Below are 17267 nucleotides of genomic sequence, written 5' to 3' on the forward strand. Positions count from 1 at the left end.
GCCTTTACCCTTGATTCCACACCTGTTGTCTCAGAGAGAAGGTCACCTGCTCAATGTCAAACTTCACTCTCTTCATCTAACAGCCTGGCATATTCTGTTTTGAAAGGCAAAAGGTCTCAACTTCCTCAACAAGTTTTAAATGTGATTATGGAAGCCAGGAGACCTAGTACAAGAAAAGTGTACGCAGAAAAATGGAAGAGATTTTCATTTTGGAGTGCAGCAAACAATTTGGAGATTTCGGAGCCAAATTTGAGTGTGGCTCTTCAATATCTTACTGAGTTATTGGACAAAGGTTTGTCTTTCTCTTCCATTAAGATTCATGCTGCAGCGATTTCAGCTCACTATGATTGTGACCCACCATTGTTTTCGCATCCTTTGTTCAAGCAATTTCTTAGAGGGGCAAAGAATATAAGACCCCCACGTAGAGCTCCTACTCCTGCTTGGGATCTCAATTTTGTGTTGGAGAAACTTACTCTACAACCTTTTGAGCCTGCGGCTACTGCTGAATTGAAATACTTGTCATGGAAGACTGCTTTTTTGTTGGCCATTACTTCTGCAAGAAGGGTTTCTGAGTTACAGGCCCTTATGGCAGTGGAACCTTTTTTGATTTTCCATAAGGATAGGGTATCTTTACGTACTAATCCTTCCTTTATGCCTAAGGTGGTTTCTAGTGTGGCTTTAAACCAAACTATTCATTTGCCTACTTTTTATGCAGATCCCCAAAATAAAGGGGAAAAGATTTTGCACACTTTAGATGTACACAGGCAATTGCGTTATTATTTGAGCAGGACTAAAGATTTTAGGCAGTCTCAGCAGTTGTTTATTTCTTTTGCTTTGAGTTCTCAGGGCAAGCCTGTGTCAAAACAAACTATTTCTAGATGGATTGGGTGTTGCATTACATTTTGTTATTCCCATCATGGCAAGGAAATTCCAGCTGGGATTAGGCCTCATTCCACTAGGGCTACTGCCACTTCAACAGCATTTCTAAGGGGGGTGGCAACTAAGGATATTTTGGAGGCAGCTACTTGGAGTTCAGTCCATACTTTCTCTAAGCATTATCACCTTCCTCTCTACTCTAAGTCTAGGGCTGGTTTTGCCACTGCTATTTTGCAAGGCATGTTGTCAGTTCCTGCTTCCTTATGATTTGCCAGCCTCCCTTACCTCTGCTTTGGGATTCTACCCAATAGTTAGGACTGCAGCAATGTGGAATGAAGAACATAGTACAGTTTTGTACCTACCATAAATGTAGATGTTCGAGGATCCACATTGCTGCAGTCCAATTTACCCTCCCTCCTTCCCCTCTGTGTTTAGGGGTGGTTGTGTAGGTGAGGTTATATTCTGCTATTTTTGTATATTCTGTATATATATATATGTTTTGGTGCAGGTATGCTGGGAGTGTTTGGTTTTTGGCCTTATCTTTTCAGGGTCTTCTGACATCTGGGGCAAGAAAAGACTGAGGATATGACGTCGGTCATGCGCATTAGTACCCTGACGTACTGACGTCAGTCTAATGCGCCCTGACCGACGTCAGCCATATACTTTGGTATTCGGGCCGACTGGACAGCGGACTACCCAATAGTTAGGACTGCAGCAATGTGGATCCTCGAACATCTACATTTATGGTAGGTACAAAACTGTACTTTTTGCATGTTTTCCAGTTCATAGTGGGGCAATTAGCCACCCATGAATATGGTATTGGGTTGAATGGTGTGCGACTCCAATAAGTTTAAGTATGTGTTCTGTTTCCTGGGTCATAAATGGGGACCTATAGCTTGCAAGTGTATCATTGGAAATTTGCGTATGGTAATGTGACCCACTGTGCTAAATTTAAAGGTCGCTTTGAATTTAGATCCCGTTTACCTTCTTTAGCAGCATTGAGTCAGATGAGCAGTAAACACAGTAGTTGTAACATTGTGGTGGAAGGTTACGTTAAAAGTATTGACTACCTGAATTTCTTTCTTTTTTAGGATAAAAGAAGTCAATGAAACACACAAACGAGTGGAGCAAGAAATCAAGGTGGCCATATTTACCCTCATCAACGAAATAAATAAAAAAGGAAAGTCTTTACTTCAGCAGCTGGAGGTATTTGAATAGTTCTTAAACTATCTTTGTTTGCTAGATTTTATTTTTTTGTATCAATTTAGATTTCATTAGTTGCAGTCTGATATTGACATTGCATAGTTAGGTTTTGTTTAACTGATCTCTGCTGACAGGTTGGTAATCTGTCAGGTTTTCCCCTGTTTAGAAAACTGTCAGTTGAATGTGGGGTTGACAAATTAGAAATCTGTTTCAGCTGTGTTCATGTTATTTGATTCCTGTGTATCTGCATAGCTCTGCCTCCGGAGAACTATTGCTTTGGTTAACTGTTGGGATTTGCTGTTCTAATATCTCCAGATGACCGTAGTTTAGAAGTTTCTCTGTCATGCTTGCTGATGCACATGGTTCCAGCCAGTTTGTTGAGATTTTCCACCCCAACCTAGGAGGCTGTTTCCAGTCCACACATTCCGTTTCTTTTCTGTTCAGTGCTATAAATTTATGATCTGATCTTGTTAATCTTCATTCATTACTTACTGATGGGGTGGATGGAACCAAGTCGGCTTTATAACAAGATCGTGCCAGCCAAAAAACTCTCGAGCTAAGCTTTACCCATAGCGTCTTTCTCCCTGTTACCTCAGATCTCGTTTGCCGCATAGATATCAAGACGTGTCAAGCCAGCTCTCAGCTAAGTACTTTATAAAAAGTTAGTTAACTTCTAAAGATCTTTCTGCAGTTTTTTTTTTCTCTTTTTTACTTTGATCTCCTTTTATTAGTCGGTAAACGTTTACCCCATCTTATCACCATGACTTCAAGTGCTTCAGCCCCATTTTATTCGGCACCAACAATAGTCCATCCAACACCAGTCTCCCCTCGCCAGTACATCTTACTGGTCCGGAGACCTCAGTGCTACTAGGAAAAAACTGTACCTCGGACCCTATACTCCCCTATGGCAGATCCTTTCTTTGGGCAGCAGTATAGCCTTTTTTTGGAATGGCCCATTTCTCCGTTGGGGGTATCTGCCCGATCCTCCAGGAGCCTCTCTGAATTGGACATGGTGCGACTTGTAGATCATCTGCTGATGGCCAGAGGGATTTCAGCACCTTCCAGTACTCCACCTCCCAAATGGAGTTGGGAGCTTTCTCCACAGACTTCTGCATATTCTCCTCCTCTGACCTCCTTTCAGGTGTCAAAGCACCTGGCACAGGCACTTATTCCGATTCGCTCTTCTTGGTTTTACTGGTGGACCTCACCCTGGTTCTGGAGCCAACCTTTTGATTATTGGCTCTCTCAGAGCTGAACCATCCTTGGGATCGTGACTTGGCTGCCGGCACTGTGACCCCTAGTATGGAGTAGATTTTTTCTACCGCCCTGTCTACTGTGGTTCCGGGAGTCTGGACAGTACCAAGTCCTCTTGGGGCTCCTTCCTTGAGAGTGTGCTCGTCGGAGCAAGGTGTGACCCTGGTTCTGAGGCTGTCCTCCTCTGTTCTGGGCTCCCACCCCTCTTCAGGTGAGCCAGCTTTCCAAGCAACAGAATGGGTCCTTTCCTCTATAGGCAAATCATCGACGTTGGAATATCAAGTATGTCCTCCTTCTGAACTGCAGCTGACTCAGGCCACCACATCGGGACATCGAGTACAAGACCCTCAAGATACCCTAACGCAGGATACCCTCTCTTTGGAGTTCTCGTCAGAAGTCCCCACTGAAGAGGTACCACGTAAGAGATCTTGCAAGAGGAAGCACGTGGAATCCCCTGAAGAGTCCCACACCAAAGATAACGGACTACGATGAAGGGGAGAGGTCCCCATGATAGCCCCCTGAGGATGTCTTCTTTGGAGACGTACTGGAAATTTTAAAGCAGAGATTGATGAGACTGGAAGCCCACCAACCCGTCCTCTGAGGAGTCTGTATTCTTGCAGACTTTTCATGCTCAACCCTCTAATTCTTGGGTGACCCTGCCTACAGATGAACTAGTCCAACTTGTAGTGCAGTGAGCATGGAAGAGTCCTGACAGTATTGAACCAATCCCCAGGAGAGCAGATAAAATTTGTTCCCACCTGAAGAAAGTCCACACTGGTGCAAATGCCTACTGGTAGATGCTATGGTGGTGATGGCAGCCACTAGGAAAGAGCTCACAGAGGAGAGCCAGACTGTCCACCCCCGCAACAGGGAGTCTTTGGTGGTGGACAGGTTAGGGAAGTGAGTGTTTGCCTCATTGGCCTTTGCCATTCAGTCCTTGAATTACTTGGCACATTTTTTACTAGGCTTCAGAGAGACCTAATCTTAGAACTGTATGGAACCTTAGGAGTAGTTTCTGATGAGGTACGGGGTAAAGTTGCCTTACAGCTTGTGACCGTGGAATCTATATCCAACTCATCCATGCGGTTAATCTCTCACGCTACCGAAGGGCCAGCTAGAGCTGTGGGTTCAGGTGTTGTCATGAGATGTCAGGCCTGGATGCACCTTTGTGACTTTGCGGACCCTTTTAAGTCTTCCTTTCTTAATGCTCCAGTGGAAGCTTTTTTTGGCCCAAAAGCGAAATACGTTAGCCGGGTATGTGAAGGACGGCAAGACCCTGTCTGCCGTGGGAGTACATTTTTCCACCCCTTAACGATCCTACTCTAGGAGTCAGAGGAGTGGAAAGATGTAGCGCAAGAAATCCCCAGGTCCTTTCCATGACATGTGGCGAGTTTACTCCCTGGGGCGGAGGGGGTGGCTCATCAGGAAGATGCCCCTACAGAGGCAGAGGGGGTCCGTGTAACCAGGGGTCCAGATTTTCTCCGGACAGCCATACCAGTGCTCCTGAAGAGCAGCCCGGTTGCTTTCCTCTGTAAGCAGTCCGGGGACGTTTCTCTGTGCACCACCCTGCCTCGCAAACAACCACAGATTCTTGGGTGCAGAATATAATAGCCAGAGGTTATCACATACCTATCAATATTTGGCCAAAGCCATTAAGACACATTCCTGAAGATGTCGTTCAAGAATGCAACTGCAGTCCAGACATATGGGTTGTCCTGCCTCAGGCAGCCCTTCCGTCGGCCGGATTCCAAAGTCTGGGTCCGGCGTCGGCTGATGTCGCCTCCTCCCCGACGTCAGAGCGGCTGGGGTATAAAGGCATCCGCCGACGCCATCTTCTTCAGTCTTTCTTGCCACGCGGTGCCTGAAGCAGAAGCAGTTCGCAAGTGCCGGTCGGTCAGCTCCTGTGTTTTCAGTTAACCGAAGTCATCTAAAGCTAAGTACCCCATTGGGGAACATTTTTTCTTGCCTCAGACGATGTCAGAAAAAATTGAAAAAGTTAATAATTAATTGTCTTGTGGTAAACAAATACCTCATAAGGACTTCCATTCTTACTGCCTCCCTTGCCTGGGCCCAGACCACGACGTCTCGGCCTGTGCTGCCTGTGCTTGCTTTAATAAGCGCACACTCCGGCGCCGGGCAGAATTTGCCGAAGACTTTTTTGGCGAATCTTACGCTTATATCATGCCGTCGGAACAACCGACAGCACAAACTACCAAAAAACGCAGGGACCGGGACCGACATCCTCGGCCTGCGTCGTCCACCGATACCACGCCTAAGCCCTCCGCGAGTGCATCGGTCCCTTCGGAAGCGGTAATTCAACCGCTCCAGGCCGACGACAACGCTTTACCGCGTTCTTCGGTCCCAGAGGTTTCACCGGTGCCGGTTGTTGACTTTCCTCCAGAAACCGAAGCTCTAGATCTACCCGACACCATTCCTGTGGACAAAGTTACCCCTGCATGTGGGGCAGCTAGGCCTCCTGTATCCATGTCCATCAAGGCCTTTGCACGTGCAAAGGCTGCCAGCCAAGCCAAGGCCCATCCTAAACCTACTTCTCAGGGCACTTCCTCCGAAAAACAGATCGTGACTCTAGCTGCAGATCTAATCTCTCTTTTCAGGGGTTCTCAGCCGCACCCAGACAGAGGTTCTCAGTCGCCTGCAGAAAAAAGGCCTAGACCTGAACAGGCAGACACCTTCTCTTCAGATGAAACCTCTGGGGATTCTGAGCACTCAGATACCCAAGAAGAATCCTTCCAGGCCTATGAGGACTCTGATGCTGAGGAATCCATTCCCTCTGCCTCTCCTCCAGAGGATATTTCTTTCGGTGAAGTTCTCCACTCTATGAGAGAACATTTTCAGTGGCAGGGTCAGGAATTTTCTGATTCCAGGAAAAGGCTATGTACCTTCCTTAAGTTACCTCAGCACAGGCCTTTAGCTATCCCTCCAGTGTTGGATGTCCTGGATGATGTATTCTCCGACTCCAGTGCTTCCCCTGATTCTCTCCCTCCTGCTTCTGTCAAGCCAGACAGATATTACAGGGTCCCTGAAACTCATAAGCATCTCTTTAAGGCCCACTCTGTGGATCTAGAAACTATTTCACAGGGCCCCAAAGGAGTGACTACTTCCTCGACCAAAAACCCTCTGCCAGCTGACAGGGAAGCTAGGTCCCTAGAGAGATGGGGCAAAAAAATTTATACCTCTTCCACCCTTGCCATGAGGTCACTTAACTGCCTTTTTCATATGTTTCAGTACCAGGATTACTTAATGGATGATTTGCAGAAAAAGTTAGCTTCTCCTGAGCCTATAGATAGAAAGGCTTTGCAGGATTTGGTTCATAATACCCAGCAGGTTAGCAATCATTTTCTTCAGTGTGGTTATGATGCATTGGAAGCTTCATGTAGGGCAGCTATGACAGGGGCCGTTATACGTAGACATGCTTGGTTGAAAGAACAGCCACTGCCAGACCATGTTAAAGTAAAGCTTCTGGATGCACCTCTGGAAAAACAGAAGCTTTTTGGTGCTAATGCACAGGATGTGTTGAAGTCTATTGAGGAAAAGGCAAAATCAGTACAGACAGTCAAGGATTTCCTCCAGGTTCAGCCTCCCAGATTCAGCAGGAATTGGCCTTCAAAGAATTTCCAAACTCTGACAAGTTTCAAAGGGGGAAAAACAGGCGTGCTCGAGGTAGAGGACAATACCGAGGCTCCTACAGGGGCCGCCAATGGCAACCACCAAATCAGAGAAGTGGCGCAGGTAGTTCACCTGCACCACAGGGACAATCACAATGACTTTACTTTCACTCCACCTACCACGGCTCAAAGAGAAGCACATCTAGGCGGAAAATTATCCTTATTCTCAAAGAACTGGCACGTTTTAACCAAGGACAAATGGATTCTGGACATAATAGACAAAGGTTACAGGTTCCACTTCCATACCTTACCAACGAGACAAGGCATGCCAAACCTGCCACAAAATCAAAGGGCAGAGGCACTCATAGAAGTTTCAAAGCTGTTACAAATAAAAGCAATAGAAAAGGTTCCTCCTCAGGAACAAGGCCAGGGATTCTATTCAAGACTGTTCCTTGTTCCAAGAAAAGAAAAATAGTGGAGGCCTATGCTGGACTTGTCCGTTCTAAACACTTTTCTCATTGTGCCAAAATTCAAAATGCTGACGTTACAGCAACTCCTTTCCATGCTGGGCAAGGGGTCTTGGCTGGTTACTCTGGACCTCGAGGCATACCTGCATGTCCCAATCAGACACAGTTGCAGAAGATACCTCAGATTTCTTGCAGGAACAGAGCATTATCAATTCTCAGCATTGCCGTTTGGCTTATCTACTGCGCCCAGAGTATTCACGAAATGCTTGGCATCAGTAGTGGCACATTGCAGGCTCCAGGGGATTCAAATATACCCTTACCTGGACGACTGCCTCATACAAGCAGACAGCAAACAAACCTTGACAAAAAACATGGATTATGTCATTCATTTGCTACAGGCTTTGGGATACACAGTCAACATTCAAAAATCAAGACTACTGCCATCCCAAAAGATTATTTTTTCTAGGAGCAAAACTGGACACACAATCACAAATGGCTTACCTCACAGAGGAGAAACAAGAGCATTTACCAGATTACTTCAAAAGCCTAGCAAAGCTTACCCAGCTGACCGCAAGGAAGACCCTGCATGCACTGGGGTTCATGGCATCTTGCATTCTTCTGATCCCTCTGGCAAGACTACACATGAGAAAGCTGCAATGATACCTAAAAAGCTTGTGGTCTCAACACAGCCACAACCTAGAAGACGTAATACCACTTATTCCTTGCCTGCAAAGGGAGTTTTTGTGGTGTTCTCAAGCTAGTCATTTAAACGAAGGCATGCCTTTCAACAAAGCTCAAACAAGTCAAACCATTACAACAGACGCCTCAGACCATGGATGGGGGGCACACATGGAGGACAGATGCATTCAAGGACAATGGACTCCCATGGAAATGCGTCTGCACATAAATCAAAAAGAGATGTTGGCAGTGATACATGCAATAGAAGCCTTTGGAAAGTCTCTTCAGCAAGGTCATCTGCTAATAAGGACAGACAACACCACTGTCGTGGTATATAAACAAACAAGGGGGCACTCACTCGTATCCCCTCTGCAGATTAACAATGACTCTTTGGGAAAAGTCCCTGAAACTGAACATCCACTTTCAATCCCAGTTTGTTCCGGGCAAGGACAATGTTCTGGCGGACAGGTTGAGCAGAAATTTCTTGGATCCACACAAATGGATGCTACATCCACACATTTTCTCACAAATAACTGCATGAGGAAGACCGGACATAGATCTATTTGCTTCTCATCTCAGTCATCACCTGGAAAGGTTCTGCACAAGGACACACACCATCCTCTAGCCTGGAGAACGGATGCTCTTTCCTTCAGTTGGAATGCCCTAACAATTTATGCTTTTCCTCCTCTACCTTTACTGACCCCAAGGTGTTACTGAAGATCAAAGCAGAACAACCAAAAGGAATCCTGATAGCTCCAGACTGGCCAAGGCAGCACTGGTATCCTTTGCTACTGAGCATAACTCACACCAAACCGTGGCCCTTGCCTCAATGGCCTCTGCTCCTAAATCAGCACAGTTACAGGACTGTTCATCAAAACCTGCAAACATTGCAGCTGACAGCTTGGGAGGGTTCCATGACCTTGACCCATGACTCCCTCTCCGAAAAAGTTCAGGAAATCTTGCTGGAAGCACGCAGACCTTCCACCAGAAAAACCTATTCGGCCAAGTGGAAGAGATTCATCATCCAGAATGCCAACAAGGGCCAGGATGCATCAGTGATGAGCATACCTCAGATATTAGAATACTTGGAAGAAATGTTTCATAGTGGCCTCTCATATTCTTCCATTAAAATCCACGCTTCAGCAATCTCAGCAAATTACAACTGTGACCCACCTGTGTTTTCGCATCCCTTGCTAAGACAGTTTTTAAGAGGGATAAAGAATATCAAACCTCCCAGAAAACCACCAGTTCCTGCATGGGACCTCAATTACATCTTGAAAAAATTAACTCTCCCTCCTTTTGAACCAGCAGCATCTTCAGAAATGCAATTTCTCTCCTGGAAAATGGTCTTCCTGTTGGCAGTTACCTCAGCAAGAAGAGTATCGGAGATACAGGCCCTCATGGCAGTACCTCCCTTTCTCATTTTTCATCAGGACAGAGTTTCTCTAAGGACCAATCCTTCATTCATGCCAAAGGTGATATCCAGGGTGTCTCTAAATCAAGCAATCCACCTGCCTACTTTCTTTCCCAATCCTCAAAATAAAGGGGAAAAGCTGCTGCATACTTTGGACATTCACTGACAATTACGCTACTACTTGGACAGAACAAAGACCACCAGGAAGTCCGACCAACTATTTGTAGCCTATGCTGCTGGAGTGCAAGGAAAAGCAGTCTCCAAACAAACAATTTCAAAACGGATTGGACACTGCATCAGATTCTGTTACTCTTTCCATGGAAAAGGTGTGCCAGCCAATTTTAGACCATACTCCACCAGAGCTATGGCCACATCCACAGCCTTTCTAAGAGGAGTGGCTACAAAGGACATCCTAGAGACTGCTACATGGAGCTCCGTGCATACATTTACCAAACACTACAACCTGCCATTATACTCCAGATCCCGAGCAGGCTTTGCTTCGGCAGTCCTGCAGGGCCTTCTAGCTACACCATCCCTTGCTTAGATCCTACCACCCCCAGCTTGGCTATGGTATTCAACCCATATGTCAGGACTGCAGTTGCATTCTTGAAGGACATAGTACAGTTTTGTACCTACCATAAATGTAGATGTCCGATAGATATGCAACTGCAGTCAGGTTTACCCTCCCTCCTACCCCTCTGCTTTTTCCCTTGGGTCCATTCCCCCCTTTCCTATTAGCTGTGGATATCTGTTATGGTGTATCTGTTTATTACTGTTATGCATGTCTGGAATTTTTGTTTATCCATTCACAAAATTTAGCCTTCCTTGGAGGGCACCTGGCATCTGGGGCAAGAAACACTGAAGAAGATGGCGTCGGCGGATGCCTTTATACCCCAGCCGCTCTGACGTCGGGGAGGAGGCGACATCAGCCGACGCCGGACCCAGACTTTGGAATCCGGTCGACCGAAGGGCTGCCTGAGGCAGGACAACCCATATGTCAAGACTGCAGTTGCATATCTATCGGACATCTACATTTATGGTAGGTACAAAACTGTACTTTCCACACAGTCAAAGGGAAGCAGCAGCTCAAGAAATATGAAAGCTGTCTCAAAAAAAAAAAGTGTCATCCAAGCAGTCCCACCAGACCAGATACGATCCAGATTTTACTCCAGGTTCTTTTTAGTGCCAAAAAAGACCGAGGACTGGAGACCAATCTTGGATCTCAGCATTCTGAACAAATTTGTCAACTAAACAAAATTGGACTGTCACGGTTCAGTCTATCCTACCCTTCCCGGAGAAGGATGATTGGATGTGCCCAGTAGAACTTTAGGATGCGTATTACCACATAAAAATGGACAGATGCTCCAGAAGATTTCTTCAGTTCCAGTTGGGAGCCAATCTTTACCAATTCCGGGCACTGCCCTTTGGAGACTCTACAGCCCTCAGAGTGTTCACCAAATGATTGGCAGTGGTAACAGCTCACTTGAGATTGCAATGATTCCGAGTGTTTCTGTACTTAGACTATTGGCTCCTTACTGCTCCCACCAAGCATCTACTGCTTACAGCCTTAAACTATACTCTAAAACTAGCAAAATATCTAGGAATCTCTATAAACAGGGAAAAGTGCAAGTTTGACTCCTTCTCAATCCTTAGAATTTATAGGAGCAACTTTCGATGCCCATCTTGCTTAGTCTCCCTGACAGATCACAGATTAGAAAGACTGAGGTCTCAACTACGGGTGATACTCTTGCAAGACGAGGTTCCAGCTCGGGCTGTCCTTCACCTTTTAGAATCAATGGCTGCTTCAATTACAATAGTTCCCTTAGCAAGGTTACACATGAGACTTCTAAAGTGCCTCCTGCTAACACAGTGGTCCCCTTCGTACCATCCTATGTCCTTTCAGATCCGCATAACAAAGCGATACAAACAAGGTTTAACTTGGTGGATGAAGCCAGAAAAAGACTTGAGGAATCGCCCTTTCTCCCCATCTCAGCCCAAGGCCACAGTGACCATCTGTGATAGGGTTGGGGGCATTTTCAGGGAAAGATGGTCCAAGCCACCAGCCATGGAGGCCAACCTGCATGTCAGTGTTCTAGAGCTGAGGGCAGTGCTTCTGGCGTTACAAGCATTCCAGTCTGTCCTCCCATCAGGAACAATTGCTATCCAGTCCGACAACATGTCCGTGGTCTGGTACATTAACAGACAAGGGGGAACCAAGTCCTACCCATTGTGTCGAGAGGCCATGAGAATTTGGCAATGGGCGATAGCTTCCAGCTGCATTCTGATAACCATGCACATTCCTGGGAATTCCAACATGATTGCAGACAAACTGAGCAGATGTATCCTACTGCCTCACGAGTGGTCCCTCAATTCAACCATAGCGGCGAAGATCTTCAGCTTCTGGGACCAGCCTTGCTGCGACCTAGTCGCTTCTCTAGCAAATCACAAATGCAGCAGCTACTTTGCTGTAATTCTCCTGCAGGGGGATTCCCTGAAGGGCGCTGTAATACATGATTGACTCATGCAACTTATGTATGCTTTCCCTCCCCTTTCCCCTGATCCCACAATTTCTAAAGAAGGCCCTTCAGCTGAGAAGCAGGGTAATCCTCATTGCACTGTACTGGCACCCACAAATCTGGTTTCCCTTCCTTTGGCCTCACCTAGTATGATAACCATGGATTCTGGATCCAGCTCCAAAATTAATCTCTCACCCGCAGGGGTTGATTCACCCAAATATATCCAGTCTCAAGCTGACAGCTTGTTTTTTTCCACTTCCTGTAATTGCCAGGCAGAATAATCTTACCTCCCTGGTATGCAGCATTCTTTTGGCTTCACATAAGCCATCCACCAGGAAAATCTATCTTCGGTTGAAGAGATTTCCTATTTGGCCTCAACAGAGAGTACTAGACCCTTGTTCAGCTCCTGTTAGTGTGGTTTTGGATTGTTTGTCAGGTCTTCATTCAGGAGCGGCAGCCTCCACCATTAGAGTACGTTTGGCTGCTATCTCAAACTTCCATAATGGAGTCCAAGACTCATCCTTAATCACCCATCGTCTCTGTAAAATCTTCTTGAAAGGGGTCTCTCATATCAGACCACCCTTCAAAGAACTGATTGAACCTTGGAGTTTAACACTACTACTGCAATCCCTGACATGATCACCTTTCAAACCTGCTGCCATTTGCGATATAAAATTCTTATCCTGGGAATCCCTATTCTTAGTAGCCATCACCTCAGCAAGACGCACATATGAGCTTCAGGCCTTGTGCATAAAGCGCCCTTACATAGTCTTTTATAAGGACAGAGTATCAGTCAGAACTAACCCTTCCTTCCTGCCCAAAATTATTTCAGAATTGACAGTCAACCAGACCATTGACCTACCAGTCTTTTTTTCCAAACAAAGGAGAATATTGCCTTAATTTCCTGGATGTACATAGAGAATTAAGATTTTATCTGGACAGAACTAAATCAGTACGTAAATCAGACCAGTTTGTTTCCTATTCAGGTCCTGAATTGGGAAGAACTGATATATACAAAGAGAACTCTGCTTCCACAACCAGATAACACTTTAATAAAGTAAAGTAAAATAAAATAAAAATGGTAAGCGCTTTCGCAATTTCAAACTGTCGCTTCATCAGACAAAGAACATTGAGTAAAGACCATACTTTATACAAGTCACTAATTAAAAAATCATCTGATGTCATCAATTCAAACATTGTTTAAACATTTTAAAAAAGACAGAGTAAAAACCAATGTAAAAATCAGTCCCTCTCAACTGTTAAGTATAAATATATAAATATAAAGTAAAAAACATATTATGACTCGCATTAAAAATGTATGGATAAAAACATGTTGATAAAACATTTAAAAAGCAAGTGACTAATGTTTAATGCGTCTCAGTTTTAAAAAGGGTTTGACAGAAAAAGTGCCATTTAAACCTGGTGGTTTTTCAGCATTTAATGAAAGAATCCACTTTTGTTCTGCTGCTTCTGTAGTGCTGTCAGTGTCTCCTCGTAAATTGGCTTCTATGACCTGTATAACAAAAAACTTGAAAGTATGTGTAGGATCTGTTGAAATAACATGACTAGCCAATGCATTATTGGCCTTCTGGTTTCTGATGTCCCTAATATGTTCCAGAATCCGGTCTTTTAGTAGGTTCATAGGTTCATACTAGGCTATCTGCCCTAGGGCATTTATAAGCCTAGCCAGAATGTGTTTGGCTTTCGCCACCCATTTTAAATTTATTTTGCTATGCCCTTTTTCGAGGTTAGTATACTGTGCCTCTGTCTAACAGTGACACAGAAGTGATACCTGGGGTAAACCTACGATCTCCCATCCACTCATTAAGATTCCTCTTGAAGAGAGTCAATGAGGGACTCTGCCTAACCTGGACTCGGATTTTATTCCAGAGTGAAGGGAGCCTCTGAGTTATGAATCTGTCCCTTCAGCATGTTCTATTTATTTCAGTGCTGAGGTTCAAGTCTCTCGAGCTCGTAGCTCGATGGGATTTGGATTTTCTGAGGTGCAGCATGTCCATTAATTCCGGGTTGGACATGGCTTTATACGTCAGGCACAGATCGCCTCTGAACAGGTGGTATGCCACTGAGTAGAGCTGGAGTTTCTTTAACCGGGCAGCATATGGCATCTGTTTGAGCCCTTTGATCCTCTTGGTGAGGTACTTTTGGGGTCTTTCCAGTTGCTGCAGGTGTCTGGTAAGGTACATCCCAAAAGGGGCATTGTACTCAATTATGGGCCTGATGAGGGATGAGTAAAGAGGCACAATGACCTCCCCTGATCTAGATGTGAATCCCTTCATGATTAGGTGGGCTATATAAAATGTTTTTCTAACCACTTTGGCCACGTGGTTGTCAAATGAGAGATTTTTATTTATTTATTTATTTATTTGCAGTTGGTTTACCAGGATAGTCCATTGGGCCAAAAGAACCCGTTTTCAATGGAGTCCTGGGGAGAAAAGCTCCAAATACAGACAAAAACAGGTACATGCAAAAATTACAATAATACTTATACAGAGTAAAAGATAAAAACATTTAATACATTTAGGTTCAAAAATTCAAGAAGCATTCAAAACAATGCAATCTGATGTGGATTAAATGTCAGGGGAATAAGTTAAAAGAGTAATGTTTTATGCATTCAAAGAAGTTGTATAGACTTGCATTACAGGGTAGGTATTCTGAGGGAACGTAAGTTTAGATAGGAAGAGTTATGTATCGTATATGGGAAGAAGAATGGGAAGAAGAATGGGATAACATAGAATTATGAGGGGAGGGAGCAAGAACAATCCCATTGGGATCTTAGGTATGAATGAAGAGATTTTTTGAACATGTACTGGTTAGAGGAGGTACGAATGGATGGTGGAAGTGAGTTCCAGAGGCGAGCAAGCTTAAAAGATAGTAGGTGTTTACCTGGGGATGAGATGGTTTATGTACTTGTAGTAGGTTTTGATTGTTAGACCTTAAGACTCTGTTAGGTAGGTGCATTTTGAAGGCGGAAGACAGGGAGGGACAGAGAGAGGGGCTAAGGATGAGCTTGTAAGCAAAAGTCAGCTGTATATATATGAGTTGATTGTAATTGAGCCAGTTTAGTTTATGGAGAGGAACAGTGATGAGTAGTGGACCTATGGCTATTGGCGAATTTGGCAATTTTGTTATAGCAGGAGGAAAGCTGTTTTTTTTAGAGAAGTCTGAAGATTGGTCCATAATGGAGCCCCATAGAGAAGAGAGGGGATGAGAAAAGAGGAAGCGAGTGTGATTTTGGAAGAACTTGTAAGGTATTGGTTCTGACTGTATAGCATACCTAGTTTTTGATGGGTTTTTTTAATGTTTAGTTGAAGATGTGAGTTGTAACTAAGCTGATTGTCAATCTGTACACCAAGTAGCTTAGTTTGGACACTATTTCAAGGGGTGAGTTATTTTGGCTGGTAATTGAGAATGAGTTCATGTCGAAGGAAGTGGATTTTGAGGGAGTAAATACCATAAGTTTTGTTTTGGAGGCATTGAGTGCTAAGTGATTTGATTTCATCCAATGTTCAGTAATTGAAAAAGCTTCCTGAGTAAGTTTTGGAGCAGAGAGGGGGAGGTGGCAGAGCAGATGATGGTTGAATCATCTGCATATTGGATGATGTTTGCAAATGGGATAGATTTGTGATAATCATTGATAAATATATTAAAGAGGAGGGGACCAAGAATAGAACCTTGAGGAACTCCAGTAAGGGTACTAAGGAATGGGGAAGTGGCCTTTTTCCATATTACAGCTTGGTATCTATTTGACAGATAGCTGGAGAACCAGTTTATGGTAGAGGGAGAGAGGTTAAGTTCTGACAGTTTGGTTAAGAGCAAGTTATGTGAAATGGTGTCGAAGGCTTTGGAGAGGTCAAGTAGTAAGGTGGAGACAATGTGACCGGAATCACGTGCTGTTAACAGTCTCAAGGAAGGACAACAGGGCTGTCATAGTGCTATGATTTGGCCTAAATCCATGTTGTGTAGGGGTTAGCAGGTTGTTGTCTAAGAGATGTGGCAGAAGTTGAAGGTGTATACACTTTTCTAGAAGTTTAGAAATGGGGGACAGAATAGCAATGGGACGAAAGTTACTGATGTTGCAATTGTTGCCTCCTTTATGTAGGGGGATTATGAATGCTTGCTTCCACAATTGGGGTACAATGCATTCATGGATGGAACGATTGATTAAGATGCTAATAGGATAAGCAATTGCATCTGCTGCTATACGTAGGAAGTAGGAGGGAATATTGTCAGGGGCATTAGTACATGGCTTCAGTTTCTGAAGGAGTTTCTTTATAGTGGCCGTGGGTATAGGTTTTAGTGAAAATAGAGAAGGATGGAGAGAGGGAGAATTAGAGGGGGGTACAGGTGGAGGGGGAGTCTGAATGGTGGTTAAGGTGGAAGATAGGTGGGGTGAAATAGAATTGGGGATAGGGTTATTTGCAGTAGAGGGAAGGGGTGTCTTAGAAGGTGAGGTGGGGCCTGTAAAGGAGGAGGTGAGTTTGCTAATGGAGTCGATAAAAAAGGAGTTGAACTGTGTAGCTAAATCCAAGTCTGGGATATTTGGGTCTGGGGTTGGGGTATGAGGTTTGCTAGGGTTAAGAAGGGTGGAGATCCCTTCCAGAATCTCTGGGGTTAGTTTTGTTATTGTTTTGGAGTGAGAAGAAGTATTGTTGTTTATCAGAGATAATTAGCTTTTAACTTTATTTCTAAGGGTTTTATATGCAATATGTTGTTCTGAGGTCTTATTTCTCAGGTAGAGTCCCCAGGCTTTGTCTCTAAGGCGCATAGCTGATAATGTGGTTTTGGTTAGACATGGGGCAGATTTTATTTTTATTCTTTTTGTTCTTAGTGGGGCTTGGCAATCAAGTATTCCTAAGAAGGTGGAGTTAAAGTGGGCAACTGCTTCTTCTAAGGGCAGTGTCTTTAGATTGTTCCAATTGATTGCCTTTAGGGAATCTATGAAGATTGATGGGTTGAAACTTTTGTTATTGCGGGTAGTGATGTAGTTGTGGGTGCAATAGGAGATGCAGAGGAGTCGGTGAGTGAAAGTAGGCAGTGGTTCACTAAGAGGGTCAGGTAGGGTACCGCTATCAGAAAAATAATGGGGTGTGACACTAGAATCCAGTCAAGGATGGTGCCACTGGAGGGTCCTTTGATGGGTGGGTTATGGTGTTGATTAGTTGGGAAAAGTTATATAGATTGATGTTAAGATGATTGGTTGGAGACTGAATGG

General features: G+C 44.5%; 1 protein-coding gene across 1 annotated transcript in view; it reads left to right on the plus strand.

The window, feature by feature from the left end:
- Window positions 1-17267, plus strand: part of TRIM33 (tripartite motif containing 33) — a gene marked incomplete in the record, with an annotated part of 2559229 nt that overhangs the window by 1361308 nt on the left and 1180654 nt on the right. The window contains 1 exon segment of the mRNA XM_044076157.1: window positions 1968-2082. Coding sequence (XP_043932092.1) covers window positions 1968-2082 — 115 coding nt within the window.

This window comes from Protopterus annectens, chromosome 7.part0 (assembly GCF_019279795.1).
Source record: "Protopterus annectens isolate FY-2018-M chromosome 7.part0, PAN1.0, whole genome shotgun sequence".
Classification (NCBI taxonomy): domain Eukaryota; kingdom Metazoa; phylum Chordata; order Ceratodontiformes; family Protopteridae; genus Protopterus; species Protopterus annectens.